This window comes from Stegastes partitus, unplaced genomic scaffold (genome assembly GCF_000690725.1).
Source record: "Stegastes partitus isolate 25-593 unplaced genomic scaffold, Stegastes_partitus-1.0.2 Scaffold399, whole genome shotgun sequence".
NCBI lineage: Eukaryota > Metazoa > Chordata > Actinopteri > Pomacentridae > Stegastes > Stegastes partitus.
The window spans coordinates 441,452-453,613 of NW_007578130.1; the positions used below are offsets into that span (position 1 = coordinate 441,452).

Sequence of the window (12,162 nt, forward strand, 5' to 3'; positions counted from 1 at the left end):
ACTTTTCTAGGTCATGTCCTGGACAAGACGATGCTGCCTGGAAGGTAGAACAATTAAGAAAACTGTAATCAGTGCTTCAGAAGATGTTCAGAGGAGATGTGAGCTGTGTGTGATCCACAAACCACCAGACAGGCTCCTGTTGTCGGGTTCATTTTTATCTTCATCAGGCACCGATTGAGGTGTTTTCTACTTCACTGCTGTTAGCTTCTCATGTCAGGTAGATCTGGACACCAGTGTTCAGTATTTCAGACCTTCTCTCACCTTTATTGCGTTCATTGACCGACTTCTTCCTTTTTTCCAGAAAACTGTTCAGATTCGCTTTCTACCGACCCGTGGTTATCTCTGGTGTCTTGATTAGAAAATCTCCTTTAATGAGGTTAGAAATCTGCTTTCTTTCTCTTCTTCCCTCCTTTAAAATCAGCCTGTATTTAAAATGGAGTTTTCTGCTCTCCGTGAACCGCCGTCCTCGGTAATTGCATCTCGTGGGACTCGAGCTTCATTTGTTGCCCAGTGAAAAGACAGAAGCTCCAACAGAATGAGTAAAAACAAACTGGGGTGTCTCAGAAAACTGACAATTCTTTTTCTTCTCATTTTATACTCTGTGCACTCAATTCCTCCTGATCAATAATTGAAACGAGCCCCGCGAGTTCTATTTCTGTTGTTGTTTCGTTCCATTAGACGTCTGCATCACAGAGCAGATGACTGACTCTTTGGTAGCCGAGTCCAGATCCAAACGTGCATCCGAGTGTCCTGGTCACCGAGCTGCTGAGTAATTAGAGGAAACCGGCATAAATTAAAAGACTAACAGAGAGACTTGGGTTCTCTGAGCTGCCACGTGGTTGGAAACAATACCCCGTCTCCTCCACTGGGTCAATCTCCTTCAGATATGATTGTCAGAATTTGCATATTAATTTGCGGCGATGCTATTCTCTTATATGTGTGGCACCAACTGATAAGAGCGTCTCGGTGACAGCATCCAACGCAGTGTGACTGCAGCTGATAGCAGAAAATCAGCCTGTGGTTCTTCCACCGGCCATCATAATTAAAATGACACTTCCTCTCTCCTCTCGTTTCCAAACACGGTACGAGATCATGTTGGTCGCATTAAGCCTGGTCTGACTGGCCCTCTGCTGCTCTCCATCTAGAGGTGCACTTCTGTACCCAGGTTTCTGTAATCGCATGACAGTGGAGCGTCAGAGGATCCGATGTTTTCATTAATGTATGAAACTTATCGCAGTCGGCAGCTACAGCGAAGAAGAAGAAAAACAAACTACGTCTGGCTCAGAGTCAGAGATTATTTTTGAAAATGTGTGTTTTCACACTTGTGTGCCGCACATGGAGCCGTGCAGTCTGGCAGCACACCAGGAACTTCAAGTTTTAAATATCAGTCATCATCAGAGATTTTACAAGAATCAGAAACTATCTCAAATGTGGCCCCGTGGGGGGCGGAGCCTATCCCAGCCGACTCAGGGTGAAGGCAGGTTCACCTGGACAGGTAACCAGTCTATCACAGGGCTACACTTAGAGACAGACAACCAAGCACACTCACATTCACACCTACGGACAATTTACAATCACCAATTAACCTCAGCATGTTTCTGGACTGTGGGAGGAAGCCGGAGAACCCGGAGAACCGGCGACCTTCTAGCTGTGAGGCCACGGTGCTAACCACTGAGCCACCGTGCAGCAGTAATTAGATTTTTTAAACCTTTTTACAAGTTTGATCACAACACGAGTCTTATTTTTGTATTTAGCCGTTCGTTTTCAAAGCGAGCTCCAGATTTAGTCCATCACAGGTTCTAAATCACTGGTTTCATTTGAACACTGGACATGAATCCAGACTTATTATCAACAGACCACACGGCCGCCCTGGTGTCGACGAGGTGTTTTAACGTCTCTGGCTCTTTGTCTTGCTTTCCTGGCCCTCGATCTCACTGTTTCTAATTCATCGAGCTCTCAGCGCTCTGTTCAGGCAGCTGTTTTCAAAGAAAGGGCCTCTGATAAAGCCTTTATACTGGACCTGCCCAGCATCCAGCGCGACACAGCTAGCAACTAGCAGGTAAAGAAAGCGGCGCATTTAGCATCTAAACAGATATTTCCCTGAGGAGGCGGTGGGGACTAAAACGAGCTAAAAGCAGAGCGAATATTGGATTTTCAGCAGGTGGGCACAAACACAGCATCAAATGAATGCTAATGCTGCTGCTGTGCGTGCTGAACGTGTGAATGCTACGCTAACACGTGTCTACGGCTCGATGTGCAGAAAACAGGATGAAAATCAGCTGAAGCAGGTTTCAAAGGAGTTGTAAAAGACAGCGGGCGGATCTTTAAATGTGATCCACTTCCTGTCTGATGTTGGCCTTCTGACACATCACACCTCATCACCTGGAGTCTTCATCCTTCTCGCTGTAGTGAAAGGAAACAAGCAGCACCGTATGAAACTCCACTTGTGTTTCACCATCTGAGTGAGAAACTGTCTTTGAGCCAATAAAACATCAAGTTAGCAAACAAAGAGCGGCGACAGAGTCTATATTTGAGCAGTAAAGCGCCCTGATGTGGTCGTCTGCCGAGTCAGCATCGCTAAACCGGAGCAGAAAGCCGGAGTAATGAGCCGGAGAAAGAGCGGCAGGGAGCTCCGTGTCTCGACAGCTGATTAATGAGAGCGTAACAGAATTGGATTTGAATATCAATGCTGGCCTATTGCTTAAACTGACATTAATTGCCACCTATTAGATTGGCTCGGCACCCCTGTATTTCAAAACAATCACTGCCATTGAGAGATTAGAGGCGAGGAGGGCGGGAGGCCCGGCGAGTGTGTCGCTGTGTGGCAGGTTTCAGATGTGTGTGTAAAGAAAACATCGTTCCTTCATCAGCAGAACCCTCTACTGGCCCCTACAGGTCACAGTGGTAATTACATGGCATCAGACAGATATGCTGGACTGAACCAATAAAATCAGGATCGATATAATCTCATTTTAAAATCCATTTATTCACTTGTTCTGGAGCTTTCAGCTGCAGCCACAATCTGCTGCTCAGCTTCTATCGGCTGTTTGAAGCTTCTGAGCGTTTTATGGACGACCATGTTTCACATCAAGACATTATGGGACTGTATGTGGAAAGGAAAGGATCTGTTGTAAGAAAAATGTTTTAGGCACATGAATGATTTCAAAATAAAAGCATGCTGTGACGTGGATGGGGTGAGGGAATCTGACGTTGCTCAACAACAGCCAATCATCATGAATACGGATTATAAAACAGCAAAATCCACATAATGTGACCTGCACGACTTTACCGGTGCTGCATAAATAGAACGTTAATTCCTGTAAAAGTACTGAAAAGGTTTGTCCTGAGGGCAGTGGTGGAGTCCACAGAGTCACTAAAATCAGAACATTTATGTGCACAGATGGTTCTGTGATAGTCGTGATGCACGATATTAAAACTTCTGGCCGATACCGATATCAAGATTTCTGATATCGCCAATAACCGATATCACTGATGTGGATGTTTACTTTTTGTTCACACCGAAAAATGAGCATCAGTCAGCACTGAGAGAAAACTATTCAGGAAGCCCAGACTAGACCACATGGTCTGCTTTATTACTAAAGTAAAACCTATTTAAATATATTTAAGTCCAGAACCATTTAAGTAAAAACATCTGTGAAACAGCAGCGACATGAGACGTAGAGACGAAGACGCTAACGCTAGACAATTAATGTGTTCATCGGACCGGTACCGATATATGGGCCGATACCGATGTGCATCCTGATGTGATAGTTTCTGTTAAATCATAAGATATGTTTTTGGAAAGCTGATGTTTTGAACTTGGAGAGGTGCTAAAACGAAGCCTCCTATAATGTTGGAGGAGTTCCTCCACTGAGGAGGGCAAAGTGGTGAATAGCAGCCAGGATGGACCCAGACGGACCCGTCAACGGGCAGAACCAGCACAGTCCAGTCAGAGACGCTCTAACGTGACAGCAGCAGTCATTCTGCATTTCTTTGACAGTAATCACTGAGAATATTTCATTTGTCTTTGTATTCTTCCCTCTCTCTCTCTCTCCCAGAGTAATTGATATGATATGAGTTCTGGCAAGTGTAATCTTCTTTTAATTAAGACCTGCTGCTGGCACCAGCTCCACGCTGATAGTGACTTACGGCTCTCTTCCTCTCATTTTTCTTGCCCTCTTCTATCATCTCATTTCTTCCTCTGTTGCTACTCCGACTGTGGCTCTCATCCTTCTCGTTATCTCAACCCTCTCACCCGGTGCTTCCTGCCCTCCTCTTATCCTCTCCCCTGTCTAACTCTGTCACCTTGTTTTTCTGTGGTTTGTTCTCTCTTCTACCTCCTTCATTCTCTCTCCTACGCTGCAGTCCCAGCACCACGAGGAGGAGAAGAGAGCCCTCAGCCGGGAAATCATTGTTCTCAACAACCACCTGATGGAGGCGAAGATCACCATTAATAAACTCAGAGAGGACAACGTGAGTGCATCTCCTCCTATGAGCTTCTGATAGCATCACTGTCAGCACATGTCCCTAAACCAGGTTACTGCAGCTCCTTTGTACAGCGTCTGAACTTTTTTTGTGCGATGACACTTCGTCGAGGACGTGCTCGACTTATATTTCGCCTGCGGGCTGGCGAGTTAAGCCCGGGGCATTCAGGACTCAGAGACCTGAGGAGACCAGAGAAGCTCCCCTCCTTGCTGGGTCAGCGATTCGGCCTCGTTAGCAGCGGTTGACATGACAACTCTTCAAAAAGCTGTTTTTCCTGAGAGAAACCCTTCCACCGGCAGCCGTCGCTCATTAACCCGCTCGTGCTGAAAGTGGCTGTGCTTCTGCAACGCCCTCCGATATTTGTGCTCCAAGGTGCGGCAGCAGATAGAGGAATTAACTCTGAGCCACTGGGTGCTTTATAGTGATTATACTGAAATCAATGGGCATCCTGGGGGCTGCCAGCAGCAGGAGCCGGGCCTGCGTGGATCCCAGCTCGGGGCCACGTGGCAATCTTTCGCCTCACTTCCTTTGAAGTGATTTTACTGGTTCTCCTCGTCGAGGCTCCAGGTTAGGGGAGATTTTCTCTCTTTGCTATGTGGCAATTTTTAGCACTTCTGAGCCGTGGAGCATTTTGACAATCCCCCCAGATCCGACGGGGCTGATTGGAGTCAAGGTTCATTCTGAGTGGGTGGAAAATGTGTCCCATCAGTGGCGGCGGCGGCGGCGGCGGCGGCGAGGCTCTGGAGAGGAAGCTGAGAACGTCCTGCTCAGAACACAAAGAAAGCAAATAGCCGTTCAGACGTGTTACCGCCGAGACCGGCCGCGAGGAAACACGCATCACGCTGCACGACATTCACTCAGCTGTAAGCAGGGAAACACAAAACCCGTCAATATTATTATTGACATAGATATTGAATTATACATATATTTGAATTTCCCTTCTGGGATAAATAAAGTATTCTTCATTTCATTTCAATATCGTTATTGGGTTTTTGCCTATAACGAAAACCAATAAAATAATTCCTGGATTTCGACGGCACCAGAATCAGAACCAGATTTATTACCAGGTATAGTTTAGACAACAGGAGGAATTTGTTCTGTATCGAGTACGGTACAAGATAAAAATATAAAAATATCTACAAAATAAAAGTAACTGTAGTCGTGCAAAGCAGAAGAATTAAAGTAAAATTTAAATAAGAACCATAGAACTGAACCAGAACCCTGAGGGTGCTGATATACTGATATTTACATGATGTGTTAATTCCACGACAGGAGATACGTGATGTTACCTAAAACTAGTTAAACAGCCCACGTCTATCGTATCGGTCGATATCGGAATCGGAAAATTCAGAGTTGGACAATTTCACCAGATCTGATATTAACAAAAAAAACCAACAACATCGATGAGACCCTAAAGAAACAACCATAAAAATGGAAAAACGCTTTGAAACGACCGAACGATGAAAGTGGAAGATAGCAAAGAGACGAAAACAGACAAAACAACTACCTGACAAAATTATACAATAGGAGGCAAAATTATACAACAAGTGACGCTTTTATGTTTCTTACAGTTTGGGTCTGGCTTCTATATAAAAGGGATGGAGGTTCTGAACCCACGGGCCCGTCCTCATATAGTCCAGTTCTTATATATCGCTCAAAGCCACAAGAAAGGAGTTTTCCTTTATTTGAATTATACAAACTGTGTTAAGACGTCATCACGAGACCTCACAAAAGCTGGAACAACCAAACTGTGGCTGACATTCCCATAAATCCCCCAAAGCCCAGAAGTCGTGTTAACGAAGACAAGGCCTCAGAGGTCTGCTCTGAACCACCACCACGAGGCTCCAAACGTCCACGCTCCACAAAATGACAAGAAATGAAGACGTTGGAAAGCAGTGGCTGGTAACTGGTGGGGGAGCTGGAAGTGTCCCAGAGAAGGCTTTGATGTTGTGGGAAGTCCTGTCAGAGCTCCAGAGCACAGGGAGGCTGGAGCTGACCTTCATGAGTGGATGGATTCAACCAGGGAGAGGAAAAGAAAGTCGGACAAACCAGTTAATCACCCGCACACGCAGAAACTCAGAAAACAACCAAACACAGCATCCGGACCACCCTCAGAAACCTGAGAACCATCCATTCCAGACAGAACGCGAAGGGAAAGAGATAAATAACGCTGCTCTGGCTTCCTGGGCTGGAAGGTGCAGATAAGTGAATTTGCTGTTTCAGACAAGTCTAATAAAATTAGCAGAGTGTGCACTGGGCAGATAGAAGATATACTGCAAATGGAAAAAGGAAAAAAAAAGTTAACAGTTAATAATACAGCTCAGCTGAAAACACACAGTGTGTATTCACTAATTAAACTCCAGCAGCTTGAACGAATGAATTTGCTCCTTTAATTTAATGGCTTCCTAAATCAGTGTGTGCCATGTCCAGTAGGTCCACTTATCTCCTTCTTTCTCAGAGGATGAATCACGCTTCCAGAGGAACATACGGCTCATATATACATCTGTCAGAGCTTAAACCACGTCAGCCCAGGTGTCTGCTTTTTCCTGATAACTGATTTAGAAAAATCGAGCTAATCGATGGGGAGCTGATGTTCCACACGACGTCTGCTCAGATGGTTTTTAATTCAGGCAGCATTTAAACTCATAACACTGGTCGGTCAGAAGCTTACACGAACCGTCAGGATGCCACAGACGCTTGAGTTCAGTGACTGAGGATAATCTCTGTGCCTCTTGCAGGACCTGTACAGGAAAGACTGCAACCTGGCCGCCCAGCTGCTGCAGTGCTCCAAGTCTCACTACAGAGCGCACAAGATGTCTGAGGTGAGTTCAGCAGCGCTCAGTGGACGCTGCAACAAAACCCGATCTGGCCTTTACAATCACACTGAAGAACAATATTTCCACTGCACAGTAGCTATATTGAAGTAACCTGCATTCCAAATAGGAGCAGACTGAGTTATCAGTGTTTTCACATCGTCTCCTGTAGCGAGGCTGAAGCTCGATGATCACGACTGGAGCTGGATCCAGTTCATGTCCTCTGTGTTTTTCCAGAAATCTGGATGTTGTGAGCAGCCTGCGGGGAGTTAACAGTGTTCAGCTAAAAACAGTCTTTATTTTTGTGGTAGGTTGTCTGATTCTGATTTGAGTCCTTTAAGGAGATATCAGATATAAAATAATAATAAAACATTACGTTCAGCGTATTCCCTGCACTGCAGACACATCTCGGTCAGTATTAAGATCTAAGTCGCAGAGCCTCGAGGGGTCAGCGATTTCTAAATAAACTTTCAGTCCTCCCTTTTGGGAAACAGAATTTATCACAAATATATAATGAAGTGAACAGAAAACAGTGTGTGGGTGGCGTGAGGACGACCGTGGACTTCTCACCTCCGTATTACTAAAATCCTGCCTCCGGCCCGAAGCTCGCTGAATAAAACGACATCATCCATTACTGAACTCGTGCTGTATGTAATTAGTGAACTAATGAAGGTGAGTTTTTGTCATGCGTCCTCCTTGTGCCGGTGAGAAGCTCCCCACATTGTGCCTGGTGCACCATTAAAAGCCTCTGGAGTGGCTTTCACAATAAGACGGCCTCTCCAGGCAGCCTGATGAAGGTCTGCTGTCTGAAGTGCCATCTGTCTGCGGTTCAGCTGCGCATAATGAACGGGTGAACGGGTGAATGAAGAGCACGCTCGAGACGACATCTGAACAAACTTGTACTCCGGCACAGGGCGGTGATTGTCTGGAGCAGCGCATACAGACACCATCACGTCATTAAACATCCATTAGTTATCAACGGTGCAGATAAATGAAGTGAACCTTCAACAAGAGGATGTTTTCTGCTTTTATTATCATTATAATTCTATTTAACGCTGGAGTGCAGGACTTTTACATATAAATGGACGTCCGTTACATTCAGGCTCTTTGGTTGGTGGTGAGCAGCATCAGCGACGGGCAGATCGATCTGTGTTCTGCTGCATGTCTGGGTTTTAGATCTGGGTCTGTACTGATTCTCCCACCAGCATGTATTTTATATCAGCTTGTAATGATGAGCTGGTCACAGCTTCAGAGAGGAGCAACGAGGCCAGAACTAACCGACAGAGCGTCCAGGAAAAGTTCCTGATGCTCCAGACGAAGGATTGCAGTCTAACAAAGGTACCGATTAATATGGAGACAGCGTTATTACTGTCGCCGCCAGAAGGGGGAGACAAACGTTCCACAAGTTCAAACAAAAACAGCAAAGAAACAGAAGGAAACTGAACTAGCTCGTAGCTGGCACCAAGCGGTGGCGCTAAATGCTAACGTAGCACAACGCTACCAAGAGGAGAACAGTCAGTAACCGTCTGGAACCTGCCGGTAGGATTTTGGTAAAGAATCGCCACAATTACACAATTCACTGAGAGTCAAAAGTGTTTCTAGCTGAGCTGAGATGAACTGCAGGCAGTGTTCATACAGAGAGGAGAGAAGTGAGGAAACGAATCAAACCTGTAAGTTCTAGTATGAGGAGTTTTTATGTTTCTATTGTTTCTAGTGAGTTATGACTTCATAACTTTGTTATATGGAGCAAAAGGAGAGTTCTGTCTCCATCTAGCCCGGTGGCTTCCATCGTGTTGCAGTGGGTGCAGTGTTGTATCTGGACATCACACCCGCTGCTCACAGCATCATCTGAAGTTTGTGAACATGAGCCACCAGAAGCTATAGCGGTCACACCAGACCATGTGAATCATGTCACAGCAAAATCCCCGTAATAGATCCGTATTTATGAAACAAAAAGTCAAACTTAAATCATCCACCTGCAGCAAAGTAAATATAACTTCATCATCTTCAAATGTACAATTACATTTTAAAAACTAACAAACTAAAATAAAACACATTTAAATTAAATGCTCATTATTTATTTTCCAAAACCAGGAGGAGCCTCATCAGAGGGATGAAGGAGGAGCAGGTTACCGACCGCTGGGTTCACCAGCAGCCACCTGAGAAGGAGTGTTTTAATGAATTATCAACATTTTAAATCTAAGAAGGGAACAGAATGTAAATCTGTTTTAAATGTGGAGCATTCTGAAGAGGGAGGGACTGCTTTAATAAATGACACCAGACCTGTGTGTCCCGTCACGTGGACCGACGCTGCAGAACTCTGTGACTGTTAATTAAGATTTGCCTCAGATAGCAGCTAATGCTGAGCTAGCTTACTGGGAGCACACACTGTATATTATCACCCCTCCTCACCAGCATCACCTACTTTCCATCTCTTCTCCCTCTGGGAGAGGCAACAGCTGCTAAAAATAGCCCCGACTTAAAAGATGCAGGTTATTTTATGCCGAGGCGAGCTGCTATTTCTTAACAAAGCCAAGTCAGTATTTTATCTTCTTCTGTTTTTTTTCTGAACCCAGCTGGAGACCCAGAGCACTGGTTTAATTTGAATCTAAGCCGTTCCCTGTGGAACCGATATGCGTTTGATGGTAGACAGAAGAAACAGACAGAGAGGGAACGAGAGCTGTTCGGTTGAGAAGGCAGTGGAGCAAGAGGAGAAAGATGAAAGGATAAAGAAAGGGAGGAGAAGAAAGAGAGCTCAGTTTGGCAGGAACAGGTCCGACTGGCCCTGACCGGCTTTAATAGGCACAAAGAAGCAGCCTGTAATTGACAGGAACAGTTTTCTGAAGCACGAGCCAATCAAAGAGATCATGTGTCTGAGAGAGAAGGAGAAACAAGATGAGGAACATTTAGTAGTCACGAATATCTGAGAAATATTTTAGGCAAATAGAGCAGCGACCTGGAAACAAACAAATAATCTGATGTTCTGTGACTTCATCACGGCTCCTCAGAGACACATGAGCCGGTCTGGACAGGACGAGCTTTGTGGGAACGAATCACTTCATAAACCAGAGTTATAGATTAAAAACCTCCAGAAAGGCTCTAAAAATGGCTTCAGCGCCGACACAAAAAGCATCAAACATGTTTGGAAGAGATTCAATATAAATAATTAAGGCTGTTGAGGAAGTTTTTCGTCCTTCAGAGAGATTCACCGACTCGATCTGAAGACCGATTCAGCAACCGGCACAGCGTTAGCAAAACGTTTGTTAGGTTTTGGTTTTGGTTTCTCGTCTTCATGCAGCTTCTTTTGTCTCCCGTGTCTCAGCTGCCGCTGGACTTTCAGGAGCGCATCAGTTCCCACATGGAGAAGCATAACCGGGGCAGCGGCGCCACGATGGCCATGTGTCACTCCAACTACTCCGACGCCGTGCCCACAGCCATCATTGCCAAGGTGCTGGAAAAGCCCGAACCCGGGAGCAGCTGCCCCGTGTCGCGGTCGCCCAGCCCGCATCCCCAGGACGGAGACTTTCTAACGGGAACGGGAAGCACCGATCACCTGAACCGCCGCATCGCGTTCAAGACGTCTGACCTGTACTGCAGCGACACCGCCCTCTACTGCCCCGAGCGGTGGCAGGACACGGAGCGCAGGCAGAGCGTCGACCTCCACGGCACCGGCCTGCTTCAGCTCCACGCCCAGAACTCCACCGACAGCAACCCGGATGAAGAGGCGTTCCACTCTGGGAGCTTCTCTAATCACGAGCCCCCGTCCTCCTTCCACCACCATGATGAGTTTGGCACCGGCAGCCTGCCGGCTTCCAGCTCCTACTCCAGCTTCAGCCTAGCGTCAGATGAGAAGGGAGGAGTGAGCGCCGGGTGTGGGCGCACCGCCAGCAGCACGTTATCGTCCTCCCACCAGGGCCTCTACATGGACTGGCGAGATGGTGGCAGCGGGGACTATGAGCGCAAAAGCATGTCCTCTTACGATAAAGACAGCCCGAGCTTCCCAAAGTCCCACAGCATCCAGCACATGGTGGTTCCCCGGAGCCCGCAGAAAGGCACCTCACCAGCGTACACCAGGACAGCTTCGTGCTTCAGCGAACCGTACCACTCCAGCACCCCCCGCCTGGCTTCCTCTCACAGCATGGGGTCCACCACCGGACTGGGAGGGGCCCGCGGAGGAGCCCTGGACAGTCGAGGCGACATCCAGGTGTCCGAGGACGACCTGAGCAGCCGCTGGAGACAGCTGAGCGTGGAAGACATCAACACCATCTCATCGTCTTACCGGGACATCACGGGGCGCGGCTCCCCCTACAGCTTCTCAGAACACCACTTTGCCATGGGCCCCTCCAGGAAAGTCAAGGGGTCTCTCTACAGCAGCTTCCAAGAAGGAGATGACGTCTTCCACAGCCGTGTGCTGGACCAGTGCTTTGCCCTGGGTTCCCTGTCGCCCAGTCGCAGCCCCAAACCTCTGGAGCATCGCCAGCAGGAGAAAGCATCTGTGCTGTACAGAGCCAAGGAGGACAGCCAGGACTCCGAGTGCAGTCTGTTCCTCTCAGGGAGCTCGAAAGACAAGGAGAGCAGCGGGGGAGCGACGGCGGCCAGCAGCGCCAAGAAGGACTACGTGAACCTGAGCGCCGACAGCTCCGGTGAGTCCTTACACCAAAGCTCGCTCGAAGCCTCGAGTCTCCAACACTACCCCAGCCCCAGGCCGAGCGTCCGGCCTCGCCCGAGCTCCAGCTCTGCCCTCAGCGTCGGCCCCGCACTCCCAAAGAAGACCTCTCCAAGATACCAAAAATTTGGCAGCACGGGACTGACGAGGAAGGACAGTTTGACCAAGGCACAGCTGTACGGTACGCTGCTGAACTGA

At 47.3% G+C, this 12,162-nt stretch overlaps 1 protein-coding gene across 1 annotated transcript in view; it reads left to right on the top strand.

Annotated features, from left to right (window-relative positions):
- Window positions 1-12,162, top strand: part of LOC103359836 (brain-enriched guanylate kinase-associated protein) — a 29,733-nt gene extending 17,571 nt beyond the window's left edge. The window contains exons 4-6 of the mRNA XM_008285383.1: window positions 4,366-4,473; window positions 7,224-7,307; window positions 10,621-12,162. Of these exons, the coding sequence (XP_008283605.1) occupies window positions 4,366-4,473; window positions 7,224-7,307; window positions 10,621-12,162 (1,734 nt within the window). The remainder of the gene's footprint in view (window positions 1-4,365; window positions 4,474-7,223; window positions 7,308-10,620) is intronic.